We start from the raw sequence: 24,062 nt of genomic DNA, 5'->3' as shown, positions 1-24,062 counted from the left end.
TGCTGTCTCATCACTGACAGTGTTTTCCTACTGTGGCTGATGGAGGAGGCAGCGGTCGATGTAAGGCACCTACTACTACCACAACCAAGGCTACAGAATCCTGGCTTTCTGCTACTGGCTGCGGGGTGGTAGCCACAGCCATTTGCTGTTCCCGGCAAGATGTGGATAACTGGTCCCGGTTCCTCCAGGCAGTGGGGTGGTGTCGCTCCATATGCTGTCGCATAGAAGTAATTTTTTTCTCCCATAGAGTAATCACATAGCTGTATGCCAACATGGATGGCTGTCATTTTTGGTGATTTTTTTTAGCCAAGCAAATTTACTCCAGGTTTCACTGCAAATGTGGCTTCGCTCATCCCTAGACATTAGTGTAAAGTGTGATGGATACTAACGTAGAGTGTGATACATACCACTGTAGAGAGTGATGAATGCTAGTGTAAAGTGTGATGGACACTATCTGATGGATAAAACTGTAGGGTGTGATGGATACAGGTGTAGGGTGTGATGGATACAAGTGTAGGGTGTGATGGATACAGGTGTAGGGTGTGATGGATAATACTTTACAGTGTGATGGATACAGGTGTAGGGTGTGATGGGTACAGGTGTAGGGTGTGATGGATACAGGTGTAGGGTGTGATATATACAGGTGCAGGGTGTGATGGATACAGGTGTAGGGTGTGATGGATACAGGCGTAGGGTGTGATATATACAGGTGCAGGGTGTGATGGATACAGGTGTAGGGTGTGATGGATACAGGTGTAGGGTGTGATGGATACAGGTGTAGGGTGTGATGGATACAGGTGTAGGGTGTGATGGATACAGGTGTAGGGTGTGATGGATACAGGTGTAGGGAGTGATGGATATTGGTGTAGGGAGTGATGGATATTGGTGTAGGGTGTGATGGATACACGTGTATGGTGTGATGGATACAGGTGTAGGGTGTGATGGATACACGTGTATGGTGTGATGGATACAGGTGTAGGGTGTGATGGATACAGGTGTAGGGTGTGATGGATACAGGTGTAGGGTGTGATGGATACAGGTGTAGGGTGTGATATATACAGGTGTAGGGTGTGATGGATACAGGTGTAGGGTGTGATATATACAGGTGTAGGGTGTGATGGATACACGTGTATGGTGTGATGGATACAGGTGTAGGGTGTGATGGATACAGGTGTAGGGTGTGATGGATACAGGTGTAGGGTGTGATGGATACAGGTGTAGGGTGTGATGGATACAGGTGTAGGGTGTGATGGATACAGGTCTCCCACAGAGGCCGGTATCACAGAGGTTTTCTGTATGGCATTGTACTTTTGCACTGAGGTGCCTGCTGAAAGGTGATTACAAAACAACAATTCCAGACAATGTTTTTGTTATTTAATTCTTGTTTCATTGTAATTTTCTTTTATTCTATTCAAGGTCCAAAGAGACAGGAAAAAGGACAAGGTGAGAGGAGGGGTGACGGGCTGCACACCAGGCTTAGTGCTTTGCTTTAGGGTTCACAGTCAGGACCGACCCTAAACTGTGTGTATTATAGTAGTTATTGTTTTCTATTGATATCTGATTACATTAGAGGGTATAAGACTATTCACTAAGTCCTAGGATAGAGGACAAGTCTACTCACTATGACCCGGCTGTGGGGATATATTCATTGGGGGCATCCTCCTCACACTACAAAACATTATCCCAGATAATTGGAGCCTACCACCCCTGGCTCTGCTGCCACCAACAAGGTTGGAGGTTCCTTAGAAAGAACTTGCAGAATCCTTGTGTGGAAAACAGTACAAAGAAGCAGCTAATCCTGCTGAGACTAAACATATATGGATGGCCCGAAGAAACCGTGAAAGAAAAAAATATTAATGAACAAAAATAAAAAATGGCAGGATTAAACCAGTGGAACATTGTGTTATGTTTTGTCTTACAGATGGTGTTTGGAATTATCGGGGGTCTCATCGCCTTGTTACTCATTGTGCTGATTATCGTACTGTGTACTACATTGTGAGCAGGCCAATGTCCAGTCAGCCAGAAATCAGCAAGGGTAGAGTGTGAACAAGACCAGTAACTCCTCATCATGACCATAAGGGCCACTATAAACAACAGGGACTCATCATTATTACCATGGGTCATCATCAAGACCAGGGGCTCACCATTATTATTACCATGGGTCATCATCAAGGAACTCATCATTATTACCATGGTTCATTATCAAGACCAGAGGCTCACCATTATTATTACCATGGGTCATCATCAAGGAACTCATCATTATTACCATGGTTCATTATCAAGACCAGAGGCTCACCATTATTATTACCATGGGTCATCATCAAGGAACTCATCATTATTACCATGGTTCATTATCAAGACCAGAGGCTCACCATTATTATTACCATGGGTCATCATCAAGGAACTCATCATTATTACCATGGTTCATTATCAAGACCAGAGGCTCACCATTATTATTACCATGGGTCATCATCAAGGAACTCATCATTATTACCATGGGTCATTATCAAGAACAGAAACTCATCATCATGACCATAAAGTCCACCATCAACACCAGTAACTCACCATTATTACCATGGGTCATCACCAAGACTAGGAAGTCATTGTTATGACCATAAGGGCCACTATCAACACCAGGAACTTCATCATTACCATAAGGTCATAGAGAAGTTTGGAGACCCATCATCATTACCATAAAGTCATAGAGAAGTTTGGAGACCCATCATCATTACCATAAAGTCATAGAGAAGTTTGGAGACCCATCATCATTACCATAAAGTCATAGAGAAGTTTGGAGACCCATCATCATTACCATAAAGTCATAGTAAAGACCAGAGATCCATCATTATTACTACCACAAGGTCATAGTAGAGATCAGAGACCCATCATCATTACCATAAGGACATAGCAAAGATTAGAGACCCATCATCATTACCATAAGGTCATAGTGAAGACCAGAGACCCATCATTATTACTATAGGTCATAGTGAAGACCAGAGACCCATCATCATTACCAGGGGGTCATAGTAAAGACCACAGACCCATACTTATTACCATTAGGTCATAGTGAAGACCAGAGACCCATCATCATTACCAGGAGGTCATAGTGAAGACCAGAGACCCATCATCATTACCAGGAGGTCATAGTGAAGACCAGAGACCCATCATCATTACCAGGAGGTCATAGTAAAGACCACAGACCCATCATCATTACCAGGAGGTCATAGTAAAGACCACAGACCCATCATCATTACCAGGAGGTCATAGTAAAGACCACAGACCCATACTTATTACCATTAGGTCATAGTGAAGACCAGAGACCCATACTAATTACCATTAGGTCATTATCTTTTTTATCGAGTCATTATCATTGCCTAGTGGCCAACATTAACACATGAGAGTCACCATCATGATGACTGGAGACCATCATAGCCAGAGAGCCCCCATGAGGACTACTCAAGAGTCCATGTAGCTGATACTGTGTTACTGGCTCCGGTTATAACAGAATAATTGACATTTCTTAAGAGAATGAATGATATTTTGGTGAACAGCCGGTCGGTTTTATTACATTGTTTAAGTCGCTCCCTATGTTTTAGTCTCCTCTATTGTTGTGTAATATCTTCTATATAATGTCCTTGTATCGTAATGATCACTGAACATTTTTGTAAAATAAAGGTTTCCTGGACGGCTGTGTAGATGTCACCGGATATGAGTGACACCAGAGCCGCGTGACCAGAAATAGTTCAGTCTCTTCTGTTGTCTTTGATATCATCTATCATTCAGTGGACGATATATCTATACCCAGCATTGCCGTCACCATCTATCAGCAGATACATACCAGCTATGTTATCATTGAGACATGCATGCTACCAATGACTCGAAACACTAGTGGAGCCCAGTGGTGGACGGATGGTTGTCCTTATCGTGGTGTAATGGTTAAAGAAGACGTCTGGCCATTTTTAAAATCTGTGAGTGAGTGAGCGACAGGACCAGCCTCGGGTTCCCCAGCCGGGCTCCGGGATCTCCACACGTTACCACACAGCTGATGAGCTGGTCGCTCAGCCAATCAGTGACTGGGTTGGGATGCCGCTCTAGTCACTGATTGGCTGAGCATCTCTGTCGTGAGATAAGCACAATCTGGGGGGAAATGTATTCTGGTGGGGTTCCCGAGGCAAGTCCCGTTCACCACAGGGATGGGGAGGGGTGAGTTGGTATAGTAGGTATCACTCAGGTGGAGATCATATGGTCCAATCTCTCAATGGCTGAACCAGCTGGTACCCTCCGTAGACTTCCTCATCTATTGCTATATCCAGGTTCTTTCAGCCACCTACAGACGGGTCACTTACCAGCCCTTACATTAGCCCAGCTTCCCATACTAACCATAGCCCTCTGACCCCACAGACCACAAAGTAACTGTAGGAAGCACAACAACATTACCGAAAGGTAAAAGGACATAGTAAAAAAATACCACAAAGCCCCCCGCAAAGAAGACCCTCAACCGCAAAGGGTAAGACCGAATGAAACCCAACGTAATACTTCTCATAAACCTGGAAAGTTTATTAGTATAAAAATACTTCATACAGACCACGTGTATCCGTTTCTGGCCGTGTTCCATGTACAATCCTCAACCGTATTATCAATTACTGCAATTACTACTGTGCGGCCCCCGAGAATAACCCCCGGAGGATGGACAGGACTATACAGGAGGCTGCGGGGTGAGGCTGGCGCGGCTCTGCTCAGCCGCACAGGTAAGTGATGTAGGGAGCAGGACCATACATTATATGTTATATATCTGTATATTCTGTGTTATATCAGCCGCACAGGTGATGTACGGAGCAGGACCATACATTATATGTTATATATCTGTATATTCTGTTATATCAGCCGCACAGGTGATGTACGGAGCAGGACCATCCATTATATGTTATATATCTGTATATTCTGTTATATCAGCCGCACAGGTGATGTACGGAGCAGGACCATACATTATATGTTATATATCTGTATAGTGTTATATCAGCCGCACAGGTGATGTACGGAGCAGGACCATACATTATATGTTATATATCTGTATATTCTGTTATATCAGCCGCACAGGTAAGTGATGTACGGAGCAGGACCATACATTATATGTTATATATCTGTATATTCTGTTATATCAGCCGCACAGGTAAGTGATGTACGGAGCAGGACCATACATTATATGTTATATATCTGTATATTCTGTTATATCAGCCGCACAGGTGAGTAATGTACGGAGCAGGACCATACATTATATGTTATATATCTGTATACTGTTATATCAGCCGCACAGGTGACGTACGGAGCAGGACCATACATTATATGTTATATATCTGTATATTCTGTTATATCAGCCGCACAGGTGATGTACGGAGCAGGACCATACATTATATGTTATATATCTGTATATTCTGTGTTATATCAGCCGCACAGGTAAGTGATGTACGGAGCAGGACCATAAATTATATGTTATATATCTGTATATTCTGTGTTATATCAGCCGCACAGGTGATGTACGGAGCAGGACCATACATTATATGTTATATATCTGTATATTCTGTGTTATATCAGCCGCACAGGTGATGTACGGAGCAGGACCATACATTATATGTTATATATCTGTATACTGTTATATCAGCCGCACAGGTGATGTACGGAGCAGGACCATATATTATATGTTATATATCTGTATATTCTGTGTTATATCAGCCGCACAGGTGAGTGATGTAGGGAGCAGGACCATACATTATATGTTATATATCTGTATATTCTGTTATATCAGCCGCACAGGTGATGTATGGAGCAGGACCATACATTATATGTTATATATCTGTATATTCTGTGTTATATCAGCCGCACAGGTGATGTACGGAGCAGGACCATACATTATATGTTATATATCTGTATATTCTGTTATATCAGCCGCACAGGTGAGTGATGTACGGAGCAGGACCATACATTATATGTTATATATCTGTATATTCTGTTATATCAGCCGCACAGGTGAGTGATGTACGGAGCAGGACCATACATTATATGTTATATATCTGTATATTCTGTGTTATATCAGCCGCACAGGTGATGTACGGAGCAGGACCATACATTATATGTTATATATCTGTATATTCTGTATTATATCAGCCGCACAGGTGATGTACGGAGCAGGACCATACATATATGTTATATATCTGTATATTCTGTTATATCAGCCGCACAGGTGATGTACGGAGCAGGACCATACATTATATGTTATATACCTGTATATTCTGTTATATCAGCCGCACAGGTGATGTACGGAGCAGGACCATACATTATATGTTATATATCTGTATATTCTGTTATATCAGCCGCACAGGTGAGTAATGTACGGAGCAGGACCATACATTATATGTTATATATCTGTATATTCTGTGTTATATCAGCCGCACAGGTGATGTACGGAGCAGGACCATACATTATATGTTATATATCTGTATATTCTGTATTATATCAGCCGCACAGGTGATGTACGGAGCAGGACCATACATTATATGTTATATATCTGTATATTCTGTGTTATATCAGCCGCACAGGTAAGTGATGTACGGAGCAGGACCATACATTATATGTTATATATCTGTATATTCTGTGTTATATCAGCCGCACAGGTGAGTAATGTACGGAGCAGGACCATACATTATATGTTATATATCTGTATATTCTGTGTTATATCAGCCGCACAGGTGATGTACGGAGCAGGACCATACATTATATGTTATATATCTGTATATTCTGTATTATATCAGCCGCACAGGTGAGTAATGTACGGAGCAGGACCATACATTATATGTTATATATCTGTATATTCTGTTATATCAGCCGCACAGGTGATGTACGGAGCAGGACCATACATTATATGTTATATATCTGTATATTCTGTGTTATATCAGCCGCACAGGTAAGTGATGTAGGGAGCAGGACCATACATTATATGTTATATATCTGTATATACTGTATTATATCAGCCGCACAGGTGATGTACGGAGCAGGACCATACATTATATGTTATATATCTGTATATTCTGTGTTATATCAGCCGCACAGGTAAGTGATGTAGGGAGCAGGACCATACATTATATGTTATATATCTGTATACTGTTATATCAGCCGCACAGGTGAGTGATGTACGGAGCAGGACCATACATTATATGTTATATATCTGTATATTCTGTGTTATATCAGCCGCACAGGTGATGTACGGAGCAGGACCATACATTATATGTTATATATCTGTATATTCTGTGTTATATCAGCCGCACAGGTGATGTACGGAGCAGGACCATACATTATATGTTATATATCTGTATATTCTGTTATATCAGCCGCACAGGTAAGTGATGTACGGAGCAGGACCATACATTATATGTTATATATCTGTATATTCTGTTATATCAGCCGCACAGGTGAGTAATGTACGGAGCAGGACCATACATTATATGTTATATATCTGTATATTCTGTGTTATATCAGCCGCACAGGTGATGTACGGAGCAGGACCATATATTATATGATATATATCTGTATATTCTGTGTTATATCAGCCGCACAGGTGATGTACGGAGCAGGACCATACATTATATGTTATATATCTGTATATTCTGTTATATCAGCCGCACAGGTGATGTACGGAGCAGGACCATACATTATATGTTATATATCTGTATATTCTGTGTTATATCAGCCGCACAGGTGATGTACGGAGCAGGACCATACATTATATGTTATATATCTGTATATTCTGTGTTATATCAGCCGCACAGGTGATGTACGGAGCAGGACCATACATTATATGTTATATATCTGTATATTCTGTTATATCAGCCGCACAGGTGAGTGATGTACGGAGCAGGACCATACATTATATGTTATATATCTGTATATTCTGTGTTATATCAGCCGCACAGGTGATGTAGGGAGCAGGACCATACATTATATGTTATATATCTGTATATTCTGTTATATAAGCCGCACAGGTGATGTACGGAGCAGGACCATACATTATATGTTATATATCTGTATATTCTGTGTTATATCAGCCGCACAGGTGAGTGATGTACGGAGCAGGACCATACATTATATGTTATATATCTGTATATTCTGTTATATCAGCCGCATAGGTGATGTACGGAGCAGGACCATACATTATATGTTATATATCTGTATATTCTGTGTTATATCAGCCGCACAGGTGATGTAGGGAGCAGGACCATACATTATATGTTATATATCTGTATATTCTGTTATATCAGCCGCACAGGTGATGTACGGAGCAGGACCATACATTATATGTTATATATCTGTATATTCTGTTATATCAGCCGCACAGGTGAGTAATGTACGGAGCAGGACCATACATTATATGTTATATATCTGTATATTCTGTGTTATATCAGCCGCACAGGTGATGTACGGAGCAGGACCATATATTATATGTTATATATCTGTATATTCTGTTATATCAGCCGCACAGGTGATGTACGGAGCAGGACCATACATTATATGTTATATATCTGTATATTCTGTGTTATATCAGCCGCACAGGTGATGTACGGAGCAGGACCATACATTATATGTTATATATCTGTATATTCTGTTATATCAGCCGCACAGGTGATGTACGGAGCAGGACCATACATTATATGTTATATATCTGTATATTCTGTGTTATATCAGCCGCACAGGTGAGTGATGTACGGAGCAGGACCATACATTATATGTTATATATCTGTATATTCTGTTATATCAGCCGCACAGGTGATGTACGGAGCAGGACCATACATTATACAGTATGTTATATATCTGTAGCCGCACAGGTGAGGAATCAATTGAATCTCTGCATAGAGTATTAGTAATATGAGAGCTGATTGTTCTCTTACCTAGTAACAAGTGGCCGTACAGTGCATGTCCATTATTGAGCACACCGAGTAAACATCTATAGTGCAGGGGGAAGGGAACGTTCTTCCACTGGATATATAGCAATAAAAGCAAAGTCGACCTTTGTTGTATTTGCCTGTGTTGTTATTTTAATAATTATTCAGACTGTGAATAGTGCCAAAGAGGCGGGGCTTATTGTTCCCCTATGCCCTTGCATCAGAAATCCTCACTGTGCTATATGTCCCCCCCGTAGTATGGTCAGCGAGTGCACTGTGCATGACTACTATAATCCCTCATTGGTGTTCAATTATGTGATTCTGAAATGTGGGTTTAATATGTGGACACTTTCCCTTTAAATAGAGGCCATGTGACGACGCACTCGCCAGCTTTTTCTTTAAGTGAACTGCGCAGGGCACCAAAGAACACTATGAGGCACATTTATGAAGACCGGCGTACGGTCTTGAATTAGGCGCTGTCCCTGATGGTCCCGCCGGCGCACCCCTCTGGCCTGACCTGCTGTATGGCATCTGCAGAAATCTACACCTGTTCCTGAGCAGGCGTAAATCACTGTATATCAGGCAGAGGAGGAGGCCACGTCTTTCAGGCATCCATGGATACGACCACACTGGGTCCAATTAGGTTTGTGCAGAATACCAACCTGGCGCCGTCATATCCATGGATACTCAAACTTCTGGCCGCAGAATGGATTTCAGGTTGATTGGCTCAGCGTGCTTCATGACAGCTACGCTATACCGTCCCTATCAGATGTTTTCCTCTGTACCTGCCTGTAACAGGCCGTTTATTACAATCAGAGAGGAGCGAGCTTACAGTGTAAATAAGGCGCTTTGGTACGCTCCACAATCGGCTTGTCTGCCGGCTGCCATTGATCTCCGCTCCGCACTGCTCTGTTCCACTCCGGGTGCCTGGAAAGCTGGATGCAGTCCTGAGAAACTTCTCCTACAGCTGCATCCAGCTTTTCCAGACACCAGGAGCCAAACAGAGCGGAGAGTGAAGCTGTTTGCCGAGTGTAGTGAATCGCTTCGATTACACTGTAGATTCACTCTAACTACAATCTACGCGGTATCATATGTCCTATAATAGATACATCGCGGTATTAGACCTGGTTCTGGGCACCCAGAGGGAGATGAAGGAGGTGACATCCCGGGGGGTGAGATCAGTAGTAAGATGTGATGGCCATCAAACGGGTCCCTAGCACTAACGTGGTGTTCTATACGCCATGTTGTATTGCGTTAGCATTGCTTCCATCTGTCTCTCACGCGTGGCGGGATGAGAGGGAGGAATTTAGACCATGTGAGGTAGAAACGTTGGACCTTCTTTTCTTTGGGTAGAGAAGCCTCTATCCACTCCACGCGAAAGAGATAAACTAGTTTCTTGAGCGAGAGCCGTCTTGTTGGCGGACAGGGTTCTATCTAGAAATGGAGAATGGATTTTCTTGCCGCAGCAGAGTTAGAAAATAACAATTGTCAGTGGTAATCGTATCGGGGTTCTCTTAAGGGTATGCCGAATATACACCAAGGGAGGGTGAGGGAGCAGGGGAGTCCAAGACGGGTGGTGACCAATGTGATGACCATTTCCCAAAATGTCTTAGATAGGCGGGTCCAAGACGGGTGGTCCAAGACGGGTGGTGACCAATGTGATGACCATTTCCCAAAATGTCTTAGATAGGCGGGTCCAAGACGGGTGGTCCAAGACGGGTGGTGACCAATGTGATGACCATTTCCCAAATGATAGGCATGCTCATGCACAATGGAAGAGGTCAGCAAGCAGGAGTGGGCTGTCATGTTTCCAATAAGGAATCCCTTATGAGGGGAAACAAAGGCACTATGGGTAATTTTAGTCTTTTAAATTAAGTCGTTTTAATTTAAGTTGTTTCCCAGGAGAAGTCAGAAAGTAAGTATTTTACTGCAGTGCGTAAGGCTTGTAATGTATCAGCCATCGTGAGGTCGTGCTCCAGTATGATATTCCCGTTGTGGTGGTGGAGTCATCATGTTTGTGGGGCAGCCACATGTAATAGCTTGATATTTGCTTGGGATTTAATTGTTTGGAAGGTGTCCGAGTCATGTTTCCCAGTCATCCTCAGACATGTGGCTAATCACCTTAAGGTCGGGTTCACACTATATATGACACTGGTCATTCTGTAACACGGCTGTGAAATTGAACTTAATTTGTTAATTAAATGGGATGCGGGTGCATTTGGGTGTATATATATATACTGAAGTACTTATCAGGGCCGGCTCCAGGCTTTTGTGGGACCCTGGGCGACAGCCTCAGCGGGCCCCTTTGTATAGCAAAGCATGTGGTATCATTGTTAAGACTGGACTACTTCAGAAAGAAAACTATTACATTTTTATATACTGACTACAAGATACTAGGAAAGCTGGGTGACCTCCATTATACAAGATGCCGGGAAAGCTGGGTGACCCCTTTATACAAAATGCTGGGAAAGCTGGGTGACTGCCATTATACTGCCTACTATACAATTGCCAATTAATCTGCAATGTGGATTAATACTTAGGGGGGTATAAACCTCATGATCACATTGATTACATATAATTCATGGACTCCAAGTTAAAGAATGCTCATGTTACGGAATAAAACTTCTCAGTCTCCCATGGAATCAAAGACATTGGTTTGTCTTTTTAAAGCTCATCCATGTAAAGTGCAAGTGGAAAATATAAATGTGAGGGTGAGTACAGTCTTCCTTGCCCCATCACAGCATCACACTGACCACAGCCATGCATCCCCACAATAACATTGCCTCTCAGCCTCCCCACAATAACATTGCCCCTCAGCCTCCCCACAATAACATTGCCTCTCAGCCTCCCCACAATAACATTGCCTCTCAGCCTCCCCACAATAACATTGCCCCTCAGCCTCCCCACAATAACATTGCCTCTCAGCTTCCCCACAATAACATTGCACCTCAGCCTCCCCACAATAACATTGCCTCTCAGCTTCCCCACAATAACATTGCCCCTCAGCCTCCCCACAATAACATTGCCTCTCAGCCTCCCCACAATAACATTGCCTCTCAGCCTCCCCACAATAACATTGCCCCTCAGCCTCCCCACAATAACATTGCCCCTCAGCCTCCCCACAATATAGCGGTTACTATACGTTACATATGACATGTTATATAGCGGTTACTATACGTCACATATGACATGTTATATAGCGGTTACTATACGTTACATATGACATGTTATATAGCGGTTACTATACGTTACGTATGACATGTTATATAGCGGTTACTATACGTTACATATGACATGTTATATAGCGGTTACTATATGTTACATATGACATGTTATATAGCGGTTACTATACGTATGTTATATAGCGGTTACTATACGTTACATATGACATGTTATATAGCGATTACTATACGTTACATATGACATGTTATATAGCGGTCACTATACTTTACATATGACATGTTATATAGCGGTTACTATACGTTACATATGACATGTTATATAGCGGTTACTATACGTTACATATGACATGTTATATAGCGGTTACTATACGTCACATATGACATGTTATATAGCGGTTACTATACGTTACATATGACATGTTATATAGCGGTTACTATACGTTACATATGACATGTTATATAGCGGTTACTATACGTTACATATGTCATGTTATATAGCGGTTACTATACGTTACATATGTCATGTTATATAGCGGTTACTATACGTTACATATGACGTTATATAGCGGTTACTATACGTTACATATGACATGTTATATAGCGGTTACTATACGTTACATATGTCATGTTATATAGCGGTTACTATACGTTACATATGACATGTTATATAGTGGTTACTATACGTTACATATGACATGTTATATAGCGGTTACTATCTGTTACATATGACATGTTATATAGCGGTTACTATACGTTACATATGACATGTTATATAGCGGTTACTATATGTTACATATGACATGTTATATAGCGGTTACTATACGTTACATATGACATGTTATATAGCGGTTACTATACGTTACATATGACATGTTATATAGCGGTTACTATACCTTACATATGACATGTTATATAGCAGTCATTATACGTTACATATGTCATGTTATATAGCGGTTACTATACGTTATATATGACATGTTATATAGCGGTTACTATACGTTACATATGACATGCTATATAGCGGTTACTATACGTTACATATGACATATTATATAGCGGTTACTATACGTTACATATGACATGTTATATAGCGATTACTATACGTTACATATGACATGTTATATAGCGGTCACTATACTTTACATATGACATGTTATATAGCGGTTACTATACGTTACATATGACATGTTATATAGCGGTTACTATACGTTACATATGGCATGTTATATAGCGGTTACTATATGTTACATATGACATGTTATATAGCGGTTACTATACGTTACATATGACATGTTATATAGCGGTTACTATACGTTACATATGTCATGTTATATAGCGGTTACTATACGTTACGTATGACATGTTATATAGCGGTTACTATACGTTACATATGACATGTTATATAGCGGTTACTATATGTTACATATGACATGTTATATAGCGGTTACTATACGTATGTTATATAGCGGTTACTATACGTTACATATGACATGTTATATAGCGATTACTATACGTTACATATGACATGTTATATAGCGGTCACTATACTTTACATATGACATGTTATATAGCGGTTACTATACGTTACATATGACATGTTATATAGCGGTTACTATACGTTACATATGACATGTTATATAGCGGTTACTATACGTTACATATGACATGTTATATAGCGGTTACTATACGTCACATATGACATGTTATATAGCGGTTACTATACGTTACATATGACATGTTATATAGCGGTTACTATACGTTACATATGACATGTTATATAGCGGTTACTATACGTTACATATGTCATGTTATATAGCGGTTACTATACGTTACATATGTCATGTTATATAGCGGTTACTATACGTTACATATGACGTTATATAGCGGTTACTATACGTTACATATGACATGTTATATAGCGGTTACTATACGTTACATATGTCATGTTATATAGCGGTTACTATACGTTACATATGACATGTTATATAGTGGTTACTATACGTTACATATGACATGTTATATAGCGGTTACTATCTGTTACATATGACATGTTATATAGCGGTTACTATACGTTACATATGACATGTTATATAGCGGTTACTATACGTTACATATGACATGTTATATAGCGGTTACTATACGTTACATATGACATGTTATATAGCGGTTACTATACCTTACATATGACATGTTATATAGCAGTCATTATACGTTACATATGTCATGTTATATAGCGGTTACTATACGTTATATATGACATGTTATATAGCGGTTACTATACGTTACATATGACATGCTATATAGCGGTTACTATACGTTACATATGACATATTATATAGCGGTTACTATACGTTACATATGACATGTTATATAGCGATTACTATACGTTACATATGACATGTTATATAGCGGTCACTATACTTTACATATGACATGTTATATAGCGGTTACTATACGTTACATATGACATGTTATATAGCGGTTACTATACGTTACATATGGCATGTTAAATAGCGGTTACTATATGTTACATATGACATGTTATATAGCGGTTACTATAGGTTACATATGACATGTTATATAGCGGTTACTATACGTTACATATGACATGTTATATAGCGATTACTATACGTTACATATGACATGTTATATAGCGGTTACTATACGTTATATATGGCATGTTATATAGCGGTTACTATACGTTACATATGACATGTTATATAGCGATTACTATACGTTACATATGACATGTTATATAGCGGTCACTATACTTTACATATGACATGTTATATAGCGGTTACTATACGTTACATATGACATGTTATATAGCGGTTACTATACGTTACATATGACATGTTATATAGCGGTTACTATACGTTACATATGACATGTTATATAGCGGTTACTATACGTCATATATGACATGTTATATAGCGGTTACTATACGTTACATATGACATGTTATATAGCGGTTACTATACGTTACATATGACGTTATATAGCGGTTACTATACGTTACATAAGACATGTTATATAGCGGTTACTATACGTTACATATGACATGTTATATAGCGGTTACTATACGTTACATATGACATGTTATATAGCGGTTACTATACGTTACATATGGCATGTTATATAGCGGTTACTATATGTTACATATGACATGTTATATAGCGGTTACTATACGTTACATATGGCATGTTATATAGCGGTTACTATACGTTACATATGACATGTTATATAGCGATTACTATACGTTACATATGACATGTTATATAGCGGTCACTATACTTTACATATGACATGTTATATAGCGGTTACTATACGTTACATATGACATGTTATATAGCGGTTACTATACGTTACATATGTCATGTTATATAGCGGTTACTATACGTTATATATGACGTTATATAGCGGTTACTATACGTTACATATGACATGTTATATAGCGGTTACTATACGTTACATATGTCATGTTATATAGCGGTTACTATACGTTATATATGACGTTATATAGCGGTTACTATACGTTATATATGACATGTTATATAGCAATCACTATACGTTACATATGTCATGTTATATAGCGGTTACTATACTTTACATATGACATGTTATATAGCGGTTACTATACGTTACATATGACATGTTATATAGCGGTTACTATACTTTACATATGACATGTTATATAGCGGTTACTATACGTTACATATGACATGTTATATAGCGGTTACTATACGTTACATATGACATGTTATATAGCGGTTACTATACGTTACATATGACATGTTATATAGCGGTCACTATACGTTACATATGACATGTTATATAGCGGTTACTATACGTTACATATGACATGTTATATAGCGGTTACTATACGTTACATATGACATGTTATATAGCGGTTACTATACGTTATATATGACATGTTATATAGCAATCACTATACGTTACATATGTCATGTTATATAGCGGTTACTATACGTTACATATGACATGTTATATAGCGGTTACTATACGTTACATATGACATGTTATATAGCGGTTACTATACGTTATATATGACGTTATATAGCGGTTACTATACGTTACATATGACATGTTATATAGCGGTTACTATACGTTACATATGTCATGTTATATAGCGGTTACTATACGTTATATATGACGTTATATAGCGGTTACTATACGTTACATATGACATGTTATATAGCGGTTACTATACGTTATATATGACATATTATATAGCAATCACTATACGTTACATATGTCATGTTATATAGCGGTTACTATACGTTACATATGTCATGTTATATAGCGGTTACTATACGTTACATATGACGTTATATAGCGGTTACTATACTTTACATATGACATGTTATATAGCGGTTACTATACGTTACATATGACATGTTATATAGCGGTTACTATACTTTACATATGACATGTTATATAGCGGTTACTATACGTTACATATGACATGTTATATAGCGGTTACTATACCTTACATATGACATGTTATATAGCGGTTACTATACGTTACATATGACATGTTATATAGCGGTTACTATACGTTACATATGACATGTTATATAGCGGTTACTATACGTTACATATGTCATGTTATATAGCGGTTACTATACGTTATATATGACGTTATATAGCGGTTACTATACGTTACATATGACATGTTATATAGCGGTTACTATACGTTACATATGACGTTATATAGCGGTTACTATACGTTACATAAGACATGTTATATAGCGGTTACTATACGTTACATATGACATGTTATATAGCGGTTACTATACGTTACATATGACATGTTATATAGCGGTTACTATACGTTACATATGACATGTTATATAGCGGTTACTATACGTTACATATGACATGTTATATAGCGGTTACTATACGTCATATATGACATGTTATATAGCGGTTACTATACGTTACATATGTCATGTTATCGTTATCCGTCAGGTCGGTTACAGTGATATCCATGTTATATAGCAGTTACTTTATGTTACATATGATGTTATCATTATTCCTCAGGTCGGTACGATTACAGTGATATATATACTGTATATATATAGTGTTACATCACTTTTGTTATAGTTTATGGCATTTATACTATATTGGGTCAAGGGGTAGTTACTCTCCTTAAGGAGAGCTCATCATAAAGACGTGTGGAGACTTATAGACCATTGCTGCTCCACTGAGAATTCTGGGAAGAAATGAGATGCAAAATAGCTCTGACACCTCTTGAGAAAAGAGATGTCCCTTCAAGTCAAGTCTCGCTCAGTCAAGGAGCCTTAGACCATTGACTGGGGATTTATGCCAAGTCAAACAATCTCTCTAAAAGGAAAGACTTCCCATCTGCAGACAGCTATCTCGGGGTGTCTTGCGTATTGTAAGAGCAGTAATATTTGTCTTTTTCACCCATGGAGTTATGTGAGGGCTTTTTTTTTTTTTTTTTTGCGGCATAAGCTGGCGTTTTTAGCGGTTAAAGGCCCTATTCCACGGGTCGTTTAGAGGAGCAATATCGTTCATATTCGGCCGATAACGGCCGCTACGAACGATATTCGTCCCGTGGAATAGAGTGCAATGATCAGCCGACATCGTTCATGTCGGCTGATCGTTGCAGTCGCTTGTTTTTCAACATGTTGAAAAACAAGCGACTGATATAGCAGCGATCTGCTGCCGTCGTTCCGTTGAATAGGACCGTCGGCAGCAGATGCTGCTATATCCTATGGGCTGCCCGGACGATCAGCGATCCCCCGGGCAGCCCCCCCAGCAGCTCCCCGCCGCCCCTCCCGCACTCACCCGCTCGCTGACGCCGCGTTGAATAGCGGCGGCAGCGAGCGGGGAACGAGGAGCAAACGAGCGCTAATAGCACTCGTTTGCTCCTACAAACGACTCGTGGAATAGGGGCATTACTCTTTGGGTGTCGTTTTGGGGACAGGATTAACAAAAGAATGTAATTTGGGTTATTTTTTTATTATTTTTTTTTATGTTGTCAATCGGTCAGGATAATTAATGTAAGGGGTAAATAGACGGGGTCATTACGGACACGGCAATACCAAATACGTGTATTTTATTTATAGGGGATCATTTATAAAGGGGGTGTTATGAATGCACATGATGGAACTTTGGCGCAGTCCTCGTTGCGTAAGGTACGACCGAGACTGCGCTTTTGGCCATAACTTTCCACCTATTCTGTGTTTTGTTTGCCTTTGTTTGTGCCCTGTCTGAACTGTGTCTTATGCCTTCTGCTCTGCTAATTGTTTCCCTGCCCCATCGGTGTCTGGTCTGCTCCTCTGGTCGTGTAACAGTTAATCTGGCATTTTCTCAGTGATTGACAGCTGGTTCCTCCAATCCCCTGTAAGGTCTCTGTTCCTGCCTGTGCCTTGCCGGTTATTGAGCTGTCTTGTGTCTGCTATTTTGTCTGTTCCCTGGTTCCTTGCACCCTTGCTCCGCCTTCCTGACCATTCCTGCTTGCCGCCTGCCCCTGACCTTATTGCCTGTTATTTGACTACGCCTTTGGATTCGATTTTGTACTTTTGCTTCCCGTTTGTTGTGACCTGGATTGCTGACTATTCTTATTGTGTTTGTTTGTCTTGTCTTTTGTTTCACATATCCAGGCCAGGGACTGCTGCCCAGTTGCCCGCTGCCATTTAAGGGCAGATAGCGGCAAGTAGGCAGGGACAGTGGGCGGAGCTGAGTTTAGGATCCACTGTCCGCATCTCTCCTGCATCTCTATGTGACCTGAGTTGTGACAGGGGGATAGGGAATGTGTTTATTTACTTACTTATTTGTTTCTTTAGTTATATATTTGTGGGTGTTTCCCTTTTACTTTTTTAGGTACATCTATGATACATTACAGCACATGGTCAGTGCTGTAATGTGTTATAGAGTGAATGAGCTGTCAGTACACTGACAGCTCATTCGCACGATCAGACCCTTGCCTCGGTGCAGGGGCCTGGTCGTTATTACCATAGCAGCCCAGGCGCATTAAGCAGAGTTTTAGTGTCTATGGTATAAGGGGGTGAAGGGGGGTTTGGAGGGAGCGGATTTCCCTCCTGATTCACTATAGACACTGCGTTCCCACGGACTGCAGCGCCTATAGGGTTAACTGCCCGGGGGGAGCGCGGCTCCCCTCTGGGCAGGGGCAGCAGGAGGAGGCTGTGTGAGACAGGAGATCTGTTCTACGTTTCCAGTGATTAATCTGGCACCATTTTATTGCAGAAGAATTTTCAAAAGACGTTCCAGCTCCAGTGAGTTTAAACTCTCCAATTTTATTGTACCATCTTGTGAACCACAATAAAAACACCGACGCGCTTCAGAGTATACTTCTTCATCATGGCTCGCACAGTTTTATCTGGGATGGTACAGTAAAATTCTGATGTCCATGGAGTTTGATGTTTCGGTGCTCCTCATCTGGTACCCAGTATATACGGTGGACTTTATGGATATCCGCGGAGCTGACAATATTCATGTTTTTACATTTCCATTGCACATCTTCAGTCATCTCTACACTAAGACCAATGACTAGATCAGAAGCAGCTTATTATGGACGATGGGGAAGGCCTGATATCCTTCCAGTCTAGCCTCTTACCTTATAACATTGTTCACATAGTAACTACTGGATTTGTCCTTCTCCTTTATCAGGAGGGTTTATCTATCAGTTCATCATTTTTTCCAAGATTATAGCACAGATTAATATAAAAAGTGGGATCAAGAAAAATGCCCCTAAATCCTCCTGACGCCATTATTTCCCCTGCACAGAGCCTGAAACGGGTGTCTGGCTGCAGCTGTCATGTGACCCCTACTCTAGATGGGATATAACTGTAAGGCTATGTTCACACAGTGTATTTTTTCTTGACAAGAACGTCCGCTGTTGCCAAATATAACAAAACAAAAAAAAAAAAACATGATAAATCCTATGGGGAACAGCGGCCACTGTGCACAGAATGTATTGCACAATGGCCGCTATTCCCTTATGGGTGTGGAAATTATTGACATGTCTATTATTTCCGGCCGGCAGACTGTAAACAATGGTGGTTGTTCGCAGTCTGTTCACACAATGTATGGCCGTTCTCATGGCCATACTTGTATTGAAGTTAATGGTTAATTGAATTGCAGCACACCCATTGGTTTCCGTAATTCAAATATCCATTCAGTTATGTTCCTGCGGCCAATATGGCAGTATTGGTCGCAGGTACATGTGCAACTGCTACGCTGCAATACAACGGCCGTAGTATTACAGAGTGTGAAAATAATATAAAACCAAATGCGTTCCAATATGCGGCTGGGATTAAAAAGTGAACACTGAATATTTTATGCTTATAAATGAAGCTGAGTACAAAGAAGCCAAAGAAGCCCAGCATGCTCCTGCTCCGCACGGCCGTGAGCCAGACATGGTGCTGGAGCCCATAATAACAGAAAAGCAAGCTCCAAGATTCATTTTTTCAGGATTTGCTAGAATTAAATTTTGTTTCTAATTCGATGGCCAATTTGTATTGGGCCCTATGCTACAGGGACCAGGTGGACACCACCTGGCCCATGGATTGTATGGCCTTAGGGCCACTGTATACCATCAAGGCTTACCTCCATGGGCCAGACAGTTAACTGTGATGCATAGCAGATGGATGGTTACGATACATGTCAAAATGATCTAAATGACAGGAGTTGCTGCTTTGTACGGGGTTTTCCCCTCAAGAGCTAAAGGTGTGCCAAATGACATTGCACATTGTGCCCTACAGCTGGGCCAGTGGCTATATAGTGACAGGCCCTGCTTGAACTAAACATACGGCAGGCACAGTATGCCTCAATAAATACTAACTGGGTCAGGCACAAACATACAGCTCAGCAGTTTGTGGTGACGCTTAGTATCTCCACTTCACTCCTTTGGGACAGAGACTGATATCAACCATCTATATATATTGCTGCTTACTGTACAGTAGAAGGAACATCGGTCAAAATGAAGAAAGTTTATGAAACTGTTTCTGCTTACTGTAGAGTGTGGAAGTTGGTCCCTTGCCTGATTTCAGATTTCTGCACCAAGAACTGTGATAGCGGCTTCTTCCTTTTATTATAGTTGTTCCATCGATCATTTTCCTTTTCTTCTTTGTTCTTCTCCTTTTAGTTCTCCATTTTTTCCTCTTCGTCGGCTTCTTCCTTTTATTATAGTTGTTCCATCGATCATTTTCCTTTTCTTCTTTGTTCTTCTCCTTTTAGTTCTCCATTTTTTCCTCTTCGTCGGCTTCTTCCTTTTATTATAGTTGTTCCATCGATCATTTTCCTTTTCTTCTTTGTTCTTCTCCTTTTAGTTCTCCATTTTTTCCTCTTCGTCGGCTTCTTCCTTTTATTATAGTTGTTCCATCGATCATTTTCCTTTTCATCTTAGTTCTTCTCTTTTTTTAGTTCTCCATTTTTTTCCTCTTTTCCTTTTCTGGCCCATTGACTAGTAACTGTGGGTGGCAGTATTAGGAAGAACAAAAATATGAAGGCAAAGCTCATATGTTAAACTAAAGAAGACGATGGCTAGCAGTGTAAAGCACAGGTGGAGGAGGGAGTAATTTTTATATTTTATACATAGAGATGAAGATTAATATTTACAATCCACACTTCTATATGTTCGCAGAGTTACAAGAGAGTCAAAACTTCTCGTAACAGAAGACATGCAGACAAACATCACTGAGTTCATCCTCCTCGGGTTCTCGGACCTCTCTCCACCATTACAGGCCATATTATTCACATTCTTCCTCTTCTCCTACACTGCCACAATAGTTGGTAATGGCCTCATCATACTGGCTGTGTCCTTTGATCCAGTTCTCCAAACCCCAATGTATTTCTTCCTGAGGAATTTATCTTTCCATGAACTTTGTTTCACTACAGTCACCGTTCCAAAAGTCCTGGAGAGCTTCCTTTCGAAAGATCGGACCATCTCTTTTTCGGCCTGTGCCTTTCAGATGTTTTTATTTTTCTGTATTGGAATGTCAGAATGTATTTTTCTGGGGGTTATGGCCTTCGACCGGTACATGGCGATCTGTCACCCATTACGGTACACTGCGGTGATGAACATTAAGATGTGCTATAAGCTGACTGTAGGATCTTGGCTTTTTGGATCATTGGTGTCTTTTGTACAAACAGTTTTTATCTTTACCTTGCCATATTGTGGATCCAAGCGCATCGCCCACTTCTTCTGTGACAGTCTTCCAATTCTCTACTTGGCTTGCACCAACACGTTCATCAATGAGCTCTTAGTCTTCATTTCCTGCATGTGTGCAGTTGTTGTCCCATTCCTCCTCATCCTCTGCTCGTACGTCAAAATCCTGAGCTCCATCCTTCTCATTCACTCCTCAGAGAGAAGACACAAAGCTCTGTCCACGTGCAGCTCACACTTGGTGTCTGTCTTCCTTTTCTATGGCACCGCCATGTTTACCTATCTACGCCTGGGCACCTATGGATCTGAGGACAATGGCAGGATGATATCTCTGTTCTATTGTATTGTCATACCGGCCATTAATCCTCTTATCTATAGTCTGAGGAACAAGGAGATGAAGGCCGCCATAAGAAAACTCATCATTAAGAATCCCAACAGCTACTGAGTCTAATAAATAATGTAATAAGGAAGAGATCAAATCTCTTTTCTTATTTGCTGTTTCTGTTGTCTCTAATTTCTCTTTCTGAACATTTTCATTCTTTTCCTCATCCTTTTTCTTCTAAACATAGAATTATATAATCTGTACAGTAACTTGTAACAATCCAACGGACAATTGAGAAAACAGCAAAAATAAGAAATAAACAATTCATGGGAAGCAAGAGCCCATAAAGATTAAAAAAATTTTTTTTGGCTTAACTATCCTTAAGGAAGGGATCTGCAGTGTAATGCCACTGGGTGCCACTCAAGAGCAATCTGTTACTTTCCCTTGGTGGCACTGTGTTATGGTCAGTATGGCAAAGGCAGTCTGACAAGACACGGACAGTGAGCCCTGAGCTGACCCCACCCACTGACCCTGCCTAATTGCCACGGACGGCCCTAAACGGCCCGGACAACCACGGAGTCGGTCCCTACACTGAATAGGTGCGACACACAGAGCACGGACAGACAAACAAAACACAATAAGAGGTGTCAGACAAGCCAGGTCAGCAACAGTCGATCGGCGAAGTACAAAAACAGCAAACAGGAGAATAGTCGAGGTCAGATGCAGGAGGTCCAGAATACAGAGATCAGAGGAACTAAACAGGGAGCTGAGCAGGCGAGTGAACTCTAATAGTCAGCAGGGAAGGGAGAAACTTGCTGCTTTTTATCTTGGATCAGAGACTAAGTCCAGCAGATGATTGGACCAGCCCTGATCCCAGCAGCAAGTTCAGCTGAGAAGATCAAGCAGAGCAGTAACCCCTGCACTGCCAGGAGTCTGCCAGGAAAAGCGGGTGTGGCCGTCAAATACAACACAATACAGACAGAGTAAAAAAAAACCACAGACAAACTCAGCACTTCCTCGACCGCCCGGCATGGACCGAGGAGCGCAAAGTCATATTCCTAACAGTACCCCCCCTCTTATGAGGGGCCACTGGACCCTCACTCAAAGGACCAGGCTTAGAGGGGTTACGGGCATGAAACTATCGGATAAGGCGTGAGGCATGTATGTCCTTACTGGCAACCCAAGTATTTTCCTCGGGACCAAATCCTTTCCACTGGACAAGATATTGGACGGAATTTTGAACTTGGCAAGAGTCCAAAATCTTGTCCACCTCAAACTCCAGCTCACCTTGGATGACCAGAGGAGCAGGGAGGACTACTGGAAGCACAGGAACTACATATTTTTTTAACAATGATTTATGAAAGACATTGTGAATCCTCATATTATTGGGTAACTGTAGGCGGAAGGACACAGGATTAATGATTTCTGTAATCAGATAAGGACCAATGTAT

At 40.7% G+C, this 24,062-nt stretch overlaps 2 protein-coding genes across 5 annotated transcripts in view; both read left to right on the top strand.

Annotated features, from left to right (window-relative positions):
• The window catches only part of LOC138801669 (mas-related G-protein coupled receptor member H-like), a 566,124-nt gene that overhangs the window by 76,065 nt on the left and 465,997 nt on the right, over positions 1-24,062 (top strand). For 3 of the 4 annotated variants that reach the window (XM_069984721.1, XM_069984722.1, XM_069984723.1), the window contains 2 exons: positions 1,417-1,443; positions 1,922-3,739. In XM_069984721.1, coding sequence (XP_069840822.1) covers positions 1,417-1,443; positions 1,922-1,999 — 105 coding nt within the window. In that variant the 3' untranslated portion in view covers positions 2,000-3,739. Of the gene's footprint in view, positions 1-1,416; positions 1,444-1,921; positions 3,740-24,062 lie in introns of those variants that run through there. The other variant, XR_011364644.1, reaches the window with a different exon arrangement.
• Positions 21,805-22,734, top strand: LOC138801918 (olfactory receptor 10AG1-like). The gene has a single exon (XM_069985015.1). It carries the CDS (start codon positions 21,805-21,807, stop codon positions 22,732-22,734), a length of 930 nt encoding a protein of 309 aa, XP_069841116.1.

This window comes from Dendropsophus ebraccatus, chromosome 9 (genome assembly GCF_027789765.1).
Source record: "Dendropsophus ebraccatus isolate aDenEbr1 chromosome 9, aDenEbr1.pat, whole genome shotgun sequence".
Taxonomy (NCBI): domain Eukaryota; kingdom Metazoa; phylum Chordata; class Amphibia; order Anura; family Hylidae; genus Dendropsophus; species Dendropsophus ebraccatus.
This window is presented reverse-complemented; position numbering and strand designations above follow the sequence as displayed.